This window comes from Copadichromis virginalis, linkage group LG18 (genome assembly GCF_057382275.1).
Source record: "Copadichromis virginalis isolate Kocher_CV1m ecotype Utaka linkage group LG18, C_Virginalis_male_GT1.1, whole genome shotgun sequence".
NCBI classification, from domain to species: Eukaryota; Metazoa; Chordata; class Actinopteri; order Cichliformes; family Cichlidae; genus Copadichromis; species Copadichromis virginalis.
The window spans coordinates 31,636,907-31,647,889 of NC_140635.1; the positions used below are offsets into that span (position 1 = coordinate 31,636,907).

General features: G+C 41.2%; 1 protein-coding gene across 8 annotated transcripts in view; it reads left to right on the forward strand.

Annotated features, from left to right (window-relative positions):
- The window catches only part of ctnnd2b (catenin (cadherin-associated protein), delta 2b), a 236,594-nt gene extending 225,848 nt beyond the window's left edge, over window positions 1–10,746 (forward strand). For 4 of the 8 annotated variants that reach the window (XM_085440168.1, XM_085440172.1, XM_085440169.1 and 1 more), the window contains 5 exons: window positions 128–221; window positions 350–476; window positions 4,287–4,415; window positions 6,088–6,164; window positions 8,050–10,746. In XM_085440168.1, coding sequence (XP_085296294.1) covers window positions 128–221; window positions 350–476; window positions 4,287–4,415; window positions 6,088–6,164; window positions 8,050–8,313 — 691 coding nt within the window. In that variant the 3' untranslated portion in view covers window positions 8,314–10,746. The remainder of the gene's footprint in view (window positions 1–127; window positions 222–349; window positions 477–4,286; window positions 4,416–6,087; window positions 6,165–8,049) is intronic. The other 4 variants (XM_085440170.1, XM_085440173.1, XM_085440171.1 and 1 more) reach the window with 1 other exon arrangement.
- The last annotated feature ends 237 nt before the right edge of the window (window positions 10,747–10,983 follow it).

Genomic DNA, 10,983 nt, shown 5'->3' on the forward strand with positions numbered 1-10,983 from the left:
GTGTCTCCATTTCGTGTATTTTTCTTTTTTATTCTGAACTGTGGTGTTTTTATAAAACGGCGTCTACCCAAACAGAGCAGAGGATGGTCGAGCTTTACGTTGTGTTTTTTTGTTTTCCTCTCTGCTGAATTCCCAGACATAGTCCCAAAGTGGTGAAAGCTGCATCTCAAGTCTTGAACAGCATGTGGCAATACAGAGACCTGCGCAGCCTCTATAAAAAGGTAAAGCCTCTGTACTCTGGGTATATAAATCCAGAATCTGTGCAATTACATGTAAAACCATTGCAAGGTAACTAAACACTGCCTCAAATCTTCTCCTCCTCATTTGCTTTCACTTTGGTCTCCCGCAGGACGGCTATTCCCAGTACCATTTTGTTGGCTCCTCCTCCACGATAGAGAGAGACAGACAGCGACCTTATTCTTCCTCTCGTACGCCCTCCATCTCTCCTGTGCGGACCTCGCCCAACAATCGATCAGGTGAGCCTACACATCCCCGTCTCCCATCTTCCCATTCATCACTCTTTCCACCAGTACAGTACAAACAAGCAGCGCTCCGATATATCTCAACTGTGCTTCAACCTTCACACTACAGTGACCACTGGTAAATTACTCCGCTGTCAAGGAAAATCCTTGCACTAAAAAAGTTTCCCGCCCTTGTGTTAAGTTAAGGTTTGACTAATAATAATGAGCATCTCCAAGGCCTCCGTGTTTCTGGGCTGATGGAGACACTTTGACAGTGATCACGTTGTGTAAGACACACAACCCTTGAAGAGCATTCATCGATACAGTTCATCCCGTGACAATGTAAAATGGGAGTGCCTCATATTTACTTATTTATCTAAGCTATCAATTGTTTATTGAGAAATTATAATGCTCTTAATAACATGCATTTGCATCTCCTCACTGTGCATGTGCTGCCTAAGCTTTCACATTAATGCGACAGCAATTACGTGGGTGGTGGAATTGCGGTTGAAAACATGTGAAGCCCGTTTGCTGCTTGCATAGACTGTCTGGGGCAGCTGTCAAAGTGTCCTTTCACAAGATACTAAATTCATTTCATCCATCGGCTTGTAAGTGTGACAGAAGAAGTGCCTAAAGTGCACAGAAGTGTGGATGTGTTTGAGAATATATTAGTGATGTGTTTAGTAGTGGAGTCAAAAACACTCTTAGCTCTTTTTTTCCTTTTTTATGGCCAATGTTGCATAATTAGTGCTGGGAGGTTTGGTTATAATATACATGCATCGCTCAGACACACACATCATACAAATAAAGTACAAAAATGTCACTTTCCACAACTGGAGCACAGTCTTCGTGGACTAGCTGTTACTATAAAAGGCAGCACACCAAAAACACTTGTTGGGAGATCCTGTTTAATGGCTTTAATTAGTGCAGGTGAAGCTGAGCTGCAGCTGCCTGCATCAGACTCAACCTGCCAAAGTGGCCACATGCTTCATACACAGCTTTAAAGCTTATAGTACAATTAGTAAAAAAATACCCTTCCTATAGATTAAGCGTGAAATTTGCTATGACTAAAGCAGTTTTTCATATCTGGCTGTAAACATGTTTATATCATCTATAATGTGGCAGTCTATGAGGATTAACTATCATTTGGAGCCAGCCTCAAAGAGCAATTAAAGGAACTGTAGGTCAGCAGGAATCATCACCACAGCCAATATTCACAGCTCTCAATGTCACGTCTGCAACCTCAATTCCTCCATTTCCAGTGATTATGATTTTAAAATAACACCCAATGCATTTATGTCGCGCTTTTAGCGTTAAATTGCTCATATAGTCTTTAAATGTCTGCACCAGCGATTTAATGGGAATTAATAGAAACAGTGTCACAAGATTTGACAGAAAGCCAAATGTGTGAAGCTGTTTATGGAGGAGAAAGGCATCACAAAGTCAGTCATTAAGATCTCATTTAAATTGGTGTTCAGTTATAAAATCTGTTTAATCTCCTTTAACCAGTTGTTTCAATTATCATCCACTGTGTAGATGTGAGTTAGTCCTAGTGGACTGGACATGTTGGACTTTCAAACTTAGTACTTCCCCTCCCACCACAGATGTACCCATGGGTCATTTTCCCATTGTATTAATATTCTGGATGCCATTAACAGAGCTGGGCAGACAGTGGCTTAAAAATCTTATTATGTCAAGAAATAAATTAAAGTTTAGAGATACTGTGAGTTTTTGTTTTCAACAGGAAATATATTTTGTATTGGCTAATTCAAAACCACCTTATTACTTTTTTATGTAAAACTGTGAAAGCAGTTCACAAGAAATGCACAATTAGTATATTGCCTTCAAGTCAAATTTGGGCACAGCCTTTACTCACAGCCAGGGACAAAAGATTTTAAATGAAAAATGAGATGATATTTTAGCATTTAATGAGCTTAAATGAACAATACAGGTTTCTTACAGGAGGGGAAATGAAGATAATAAAAAACCCTTTAAGAAGTTTCTTATATAATGCCCAATTTAATGGCAATCAGGTGTCGCAAGATTTCCCAGAAAGCCAAAAGTGGGAACCTGCTGATGGAGTCTGTGATCACAAAGTCAGTGAGGTTTATATGATGACCTTGACTGCCAAGTTTCATAGAAATCCACCCTGTAATATATAGAATATAGTCCTATTGTCATTCACAGAGCCAGGCAGCTACAGCTGCCAACTGTGAGCTAATGCATAATTCAAAAATAATTTCAAATGACTTCATGCAAGAGCATTTGAACATTTTTCACGTATTAGCCATCTACTTTTAAAAACAATAGCCAAGGCTGGATTTATGAGCCTTTCAGCTGACAAACCGGCAAAATAGAAATAAGTATGATAAAGACTCATTTCACATTTGTAAAATTTTGCAGGCAGTCACAGATTGTCCACTGAGCCTTTCTTTAATTTCACTCTTCATTTTCAAATGCACATAAAGGAAATAGTTCCTTTGTATTTAACACCATAGGAATAAATGCATTTCAATAAAAGTCGATGATTGGGTGTTTAGATGCTGATATTACAATGGATTTTGATAGGTTTGTAGCTTGAACCTATTCGCTGGAACGTTGAAGACAATATAATTACACAGCAAGCAAGACACGAAGTAGGCAAAGTTCTTCATGTTTCTCGTGCACGGGAGAGAACCGGACAAACGCCGTTTCTTCGCTTGACCCCAGTTGCTCTCGTCCGCTCCCCCGTAACACTGCTCTTTTATTGAGGTTACATGAATAAGTTCATTAACATACGACATATACATACACACAAAGAGTACCTTGCCTTTGTGTGTGTGTGTGTGTGTGTGTGTGTGGGGGGGTCAGAGTGTGGCCCCATAAACGACTTCCCTTAACCTGCTGGTCTGGAAAATCCAACAGTTCATCTATATGTAAAAAAGCACTTAGACTAAAACTGACATAGCTACGTTAATCCTACCGTAAAACAATAAAACAAGGTACGACCTCTTCCCATGCTCCCAGAATGTAGCCTTTGCAGCCTGCTAAAAATCACACATCCTATCACGACACAATTGATTAAACCTCTAAGCATATATGGTTAAATATTTCTAAGCGTAAATGACATTCAACAATACAAAACCTAACAGATTTGTTGTGCCAATAGAGCAGTAATGAGCATCTAGATCAATACTAAATGGATTATAACAGGCAAAGAAACAGGCACAGTAACACAAACAGGCATCATAACCAGCAGCTTCTATGTGATTTGTAGATCAGAGCAAACCATATGGCACCAAATCAATTGCCGACATGGCTTACCAGATCCAACTTATTGTCACCGTCACTGATCCCATCATCCCCTTCTCTTTTATCGGACTGTGGGTGTTTATATTTCTTCTGATACTTCCAGGATGCCTGTTGGGTACAAAAAGGTTTTCAGGTCAGCAAGAGGATAAGAAGAAGAAAAGAGAGGATAGACTAAAGCCGACATAGGGAGGAGGGATGACTCAGTATTTACCTCTTTGAATCACAGCCTGGTCAAAAAGCTAAAGATTTGTGGAAAATGGTCCAAACCCACAGAGCCACAGTCAAAGCTGCTCCCAGTACCCCTGTTTTTAACTCATTCCAGAGTGATGGTTAGAGCAAGTAATGCATACAGTGAAGCCACAGACTTCTTTGCTTTCATTGGCAGGTAAATGCAAGAGCTCAGAGTGTTGAACAAGTTCACGTTGCTCTGAAAGGATTCAACTGTGTTGCAAACACTTGTCCTCCCTTTTGTAGTTTCTTCCTGATCTGTATTGATAATGTGTTGACTGATCTAATGTGTGTGTGTGTATGTAGCGAGTGCTCCTGCGTCCCCCAGGGAGATGATGGCATTGAAGGAGAGAAAGTCAGACTACGAGTCAACTGGCAATGCCAGTTACCATAGCAGCAAGGGCGAGCACACATCCCGGAAAGACGCCATGGCGGGTAGGAATTCCAAACTGCACATTTGTCACAAACACACATAAAGCTGTTTCCAGCAGAGGTGATGGTTTTAGTATAAAGGAGTGTGCGTTAAGAGATATGAAAGGAATCGTTTCATGGGAAACTATTTATTTTTATCCCGAGAGAGAGTGAAAAGGTTAAAACCACTTTCATTTTTGTAGTTTAGCTTTGCCCAAAGATAAATCCACCTGTCAGTGCTTATTACATCACACTTGTTATGTCTTTTTTGTTCAGTAGGTTGTTGTTATTGTGTTAAAGCTGACATTGTGCAAAAACATCACAGGTGACTCAAAATACATTTAATCAAGATGTAGCTAGTTAGTGTGAGAGTCTTAGAGATGCTGGTTAGTTAGTTAGCTGGTTAGCTAACAGACTGCTAGCAGCAGCTTCAAATTTCTCTATAAAAATTGTCTGGACAAACAGACACCAATAAATTAGACTAAATCTTTCCATTTTAAGCCACTCCAACCATAAACCTTCTTATATGCAGGGATGCACATAAGTGGTCCGCAGGTGTGCATTCGCTGTCAAAATAAAAGACGCACACCAGATAAGAAGTTGCAACGCGCGTTTGCGTACATAAGATTTTCTGGAGGAGGACAGACATTTGTTTAGAACTCTTAAAGATGTCAAAGAAGCTCCTTTAAGCAATTACTTTGGTGTTCCTCCACCCCCAAAGAAATGTCAGAAGGAGTCCGAACCACAAAAGAAGCGCGTATTCTCGGAAAAGTGGTTGCAGGAGGTGAGCTGGCTTCAAACAAATGATGAACGCACAGAGATGTGGTGCAGAATATGCCGTGAAAATCCCACTCTAGTGGACAAAAACACTGCCTTTTATATGTACGCAAACGCACGTTGCAACTTCTTATCTGGTGTGCGTCTTTTATTTTGACAGCGAATGCACACCTGCGGACCACTTATGTGCACCCCTGATTATATGCATAGGCTGTATATAAAAGATGGATGTAGCCACAGTGACATGACCAACTGGTCAGTGAAGTCCCTTTATGAGTCCTCAAGCTAGTATTTCTACCTGTGCTATGTTAGTGCTTTGAAATTGGATGTGTCAGGTGAAGGGTGGCTTTGACTGAGAAACCTAGAGACACTGCAGACTCACATGAGCAGCCACTTATCAATGAATCGTTTTATGACTACCCAACTAGCATCTGAGACCACTGACCTCTGCTGTCTGCTCACTTTGCACACCTGAAAGCTGTGTCTGTGTTTTCTCTCTGGTCCATTGAGCTAAGTCAATTCTGGCCTCTGGCCTCTAACACCAATCTTCCCATTGGAAGGCCTTAGGCTGTTGCACCATCATATCTTATAAGGAACTTTTCATTATCAGCAGCGTTTTTCTTCCAACATCACCATCAGCACAGAGCTTTAATCTTGTTGTCAACATCCTGGGTTTCAGCGAGGGTTTCATTGTTGTATGCGGTCTATCCTTGGAGAGAGTTCACACCAAGAGCAGTTGTTACATGGGAAACAAAAAAATCCAAGCTCTCCTTAATCACCATTCATCATCCTCTTCATTAATGTTAATGCAGCAGGTGTCCAGCTGATACCACTGACAGCCTACTCCCATTTGATTACTTTAATTATAAAAACTGAGTAAACGATTTAGAGCATGAACTCATCCTCACTGTGTCTGCAGGTCAAATCTCCGGTGGGTCTTCAACACTACACAGAGGAGCGTATGTGTCCCCAACTGATGACCTGAAGTATAATCAGGTATGAAAAGTCCCTTTCTTTAGGAAACACATTCCATAATCAGGTTTCATGTACATGCTAAAGGTGACTTGTTACCTCTAGCTGACACACCAGCATTAAAGGCTAATTTACATCATGGAGCCCTGCTCTCAAAAACTAACATAGGTTTAACACTGTGCGGCTTAACGTTTTTAGAACATGTTTAGCATAATCATCACTGGGTTGGTTGGCTGGTTGTGGCTAATAGACTTACATTAGTTTATGTTAGCAAACTAGTGACACAATTGATAACTCAGTAGAAAACAAGGGCACTGAAACTAAAAAGCAATATAAGGGGGTCACTTTGAACTGCCCCTATCTGCAAAAATGAGTTTTATGTTGAAAAAGCAAGGATATACCGTCCACTGTCACTCTGTCTCTTTAGCAGTAAGTGTTTGTTGCTGTTGTTTCTTGTTGTTTGGCCAGCTGCACTGAAACTGAAAAATAATGTAAGGCTTTTATGAATGAAGACAGTGTGGAGGACTTTTTTTCCACTGAGTTATTGTTACTATTTAGACTTACATTTGTTTATGCTATCTCTTATCACCAACCACCCTACCCAGTGAAATCACGTTCTGTACTGGCACAAGATGGCACAGCGGTAAATCTATGTCATTTTTTGGGAGCAGGGCTTCATAGTGTAAATTAGCCATTATACATGTCCACTATAAACTCAGAAGGTTCCTTCCTTCATGAAATGAATTACTAACACTACAAGAAGCAGGTGTGAATAAAAATAAGATGTAAAGAGTAAAGTGTAAAGAGAGAGGAAAAAATAAAAACACCAAAGACAGGTTAGTGATTATATTTGAACTCAATAGTTTAAGATGCCCTGATTTCACTGTGGAAACGTTTGAAAACCCACAACACTCAGCATCTGATAGACTAGAAAGCATTAATATTTCCATGCTGCGCTGCTAGCTTTATTCAATTCTTTATGACTCATCTCACCTTTAAGAGGAAGATCTGCTGTATAGTTCTAGGTGAATAGGAAATATCACAGTGAAACTGAATCGTAAAGGCTTTAATAGTGATACTATAAAGACACTATGACGTCCTAAAAGGTCACTGTAAACCTATAAAGAATGCTGTTTAAGCACTATGGCAATACACCCGTGAATTCCAGTTATTCTCACAGTCTAGTCTTTGGTTGGATGGTGTTGCCGGTAAAAGCTAATCGCTACCCATCACCCACTTTGATGAAGTAATGTCAGAACTCAGTTTTATTGAGGTTTTGCAGACATGTGATCACTAACCATGTGATGCTACCTTATTTGGACATGGCATTGACAATAATAGTGACTACGTAGAATCAAGTAAACAGGGTCCCAATCAAACGCTTAAAGACGGATGCATGACCATCTGTCAACTACCTGTTGCTATGGAAAAAAAGCTCCTCGTGGTTGGTTTGGTCACAAGCATATTGTTGCGGTGGTAGTTTGAATAGAAGTGATGGACTTGTGTATAAATACTGGCCAGCTGCTCTCTGAGCTGGAGTGAAACTGTAAAAAGTGCAACACAAATTGGAAATTTGCCTTCAAAGTTAAAGTTCCAACTTTTGAAATGTGAGCCCTAAGGCACAGCTTTTAACTTGAAGGTGAACATCTCCATTTCCTGTTTGTGTCACACCTTTTCAGATTTTACTGCTACTCATCTAGTAGTTTGTAGTAGACATCTGCTAGCAACCAAAGCAATCGCTTGGAAGCTTTGTATTGTATCACATCCAATATGGTGGACGACTCTATAGCAATGTGCAGTGTCACATGAGAAACCTCATGGTTCCCAGTACTCCCCTCACTCTCACTTGTGGTGACTTGGACCAATCATGAGTGGTCATTTGTAATGATTGTGCTCTCCTTCTTTCTAGGTATCTTCTCAAGGCTTGCCATCAGAACCCTACCCCCCTTTCCAAAATCCTCCTCCACCTGACAGCAGCAACTACGAGGATCAGGCCTGCTACGAGAACCAGGTTCATGCTGGAGGGCGTCCCCCGCAGGGTGACCTTAACATGCACCTGCAGGGCCTCAAGTCCACCGGCAACTATGTAGACTTCTACTCAGCCTCGCGGCCCTACAGCGAGCTCAACTACGAGACCAGCCACTACCCAGCCTCACCAGATTCCTGGGTGTAAGGGGAGATGAGGGAGGAGGAGGAGAGTACGGATAAAAGAAAACCCGGAAGTGAAGGGGGGGTGGCTTAAAGGTGGAGTGAAAGAAGATGAAAGGACAGGTTCCCTTCCTCCCTCCCCATCCTCCCCTGTAGTTCCTGAGTAGCATCATAGATAGCAGGATGATGAAGGGGGAGGATGGAGCGCATGAAAGGAGACGCGGGCAGAAAGCTTGATAGACATTTCACTCCTTTCAGGGACATCTCTGAGAGGAAGGAGAGGACCAGAAGCAAATGGAGGAGTGGCCAAGCATGTGCATGCACACCACCAACCAAACTGACCGACACATTTTCTTTCTGTGTTTCGTTTGTGATCAACAAGTGGTAGAGAAGGTTCACCAGACAGAAAGAGCGCCCGCTTCTTGTAGGCCTCTGGATACAGAATGTCAATCAGAGACTAACCCGGAGAGAGAGAAGAGAGTCGGGACATGAAAGGGAAGCGCGAGAGCAAAAGTTGGCAAACGGTTTTGCGATGAAGAAGGACGATGAAAGATAAACGTGGATTGGTGGACTTGAGGATGAGATGTTTTGCAGCGAGTCAGAGATACCCCAAGAGGAATCTGTAAATATGTGGTATAGCATCCATGGGTTTTAGTAAAGTGAAGCACAAGAACTGTAGGACACATAGGACGTCTGTCACACAAAACTTTTCTTTCTGTCTGTGGCTTCAGCGTGACGTATTCTCTGGGCAAGAAAGACTTTTGGTCATTTGTAACACTTTTTTTTGTGTTTCTACTTTTTTAATTCTGATTGTATAGTATTTGATGTACACTGTACATTTACGGAGATGCATTGCGTACTGTACATTGCACTATTTTCTGTGTCATGTCAGGCCTTTTGCCACTGGTTCCGACTCACCTCCTCACCAAGTACGCCCCCTTACCCAAACACACACAGACTTTCAGAACTCATATCATGGATGTTGCTAATGTGAAACACTGGATATGAATTGCAAGGTCACGGTGCTCCTTTCCACTGCCCTACAGTTAGTACAGCTGCCAGAACTGCTAAAGAAAGGTTGTTTTTTGGGCTTTTTTAGGCTAGCGTTGCATCTTCTCCACACCATTCCCCTGCTTTTACCCCCCTCCTTTGAGTGACCTGTGTTCATCATGTATATAACCGTGCCAAACGAGGGATACTTCCCCTCAGCTGAAAGGGGAGTGTTGACGGTGCATTCAAGGGTCCAAGTTAAGCTGAAGGTTTTCAGCTGAACATCCTCGCCGTTCTAACGATGCCACTTTGTAAATGCTTTGGTTTTTCTAAACTGTGTTTTACTGGGATGAAAACCGTCGAACTGCACCGAAACTCCCGAGTAAAATCGTAACAAGAAAAAAAAAAGAAGAAGAAGAAGAGAAAAAGGAAAATCGCGGAGGGACTGTGGAGCCTCACTTCCTCCAGAGCTGTACAAAATTAGTTGATTTCTGTGTTGTAAATTAATTCATGTTTGAAGTACAAAAAAAGAAAAAACTTTTCTGAGAGATGGTTGGCAATTCTAACTTCATGGTAGACAACAACTGTTAATAGAGTACGGATATATATTATATAAATATAAATATATACTTTTTATGTGCAGATGTGGATGTCACTTATAGCAGCAACATTATGGAAAAAAAGACTTGTTTAAAAAAATTTTAAAAAAACAGCTACATGTAGGAATTTTGTTCACAGTTAATTTTCTGGTCAGCACACTAAAATTGTCGACTTTGTGTAGTAATGTTGTTGCTATGTGGAGTAGAGTAGACCAGGGCCCAGGGATCCACGTCGTCACTGAGGCAGTCTAGCAAAGGTGCTACATCCGTGAGAAGTATTTCCGACACGTCTGTATTCTGTCTGTGCACAAGATGTTTTCAGACTCCACCCATCGTGCTGCACTGATGCACTGGAGTGTGTCACCAGTGCACCTCTGCTTTTTAGATGATTTGGTCTCAGATACCAAAACATGCACCCGTCAATGCATGCCCATTTTGTTGTCAAACTGAAATATCTTTTTTCTTTTCTTTCTTCTGTTTTTTTCTGTAAGTGAAGAAGGCTAAATTGTAAAAGGTGACACCAGACCCTGGTTCTCCCTACTCACTGCTGTTTAGAAGTCCTAGAGGTCATCTTCCAATGCTTGATAAAGCCACTCATAATGCAGCAGCCCCACCACCACAAACACACACTGGATGGAAAGCAGACGTGCTGTATTTTTGTTAGTAAGCATCTGGAAACTGAGAACGTTATGTATGTCCTTGTGATCCTTAGGCAGAGAAAACTTACTATGAGACCTGTATGGAGATATAACGTCGGTGACCTTTTTTTTGCTAGACCAAATGTGTTTTAAAAAGAGAAATTGTGAATCTTTCTATTGCCTCAAACAGACTGCAACTGCTCCAAAAAATATAAACGAACCATCAAAGAACCTCTGATTCTGAGAGTTTGTTTGTTCTGGTGTCAAAAACAAAGCTGTTTACGACTGAAGTAGTACTCCTGGTGCAAAATTGAGGACTCTTTTCTCCAATTCTATTCAGTTTTATTCATATTGCAGGTAAAGACTGCGATATAAAGAGAAAAAGCCAGCTATTAGATGACCCCCCTGTGAACAAGCACTCGTGGGAAGGAAAAAAACCCTTTTAACAGGAAGAAGCCTCCAGCAGAA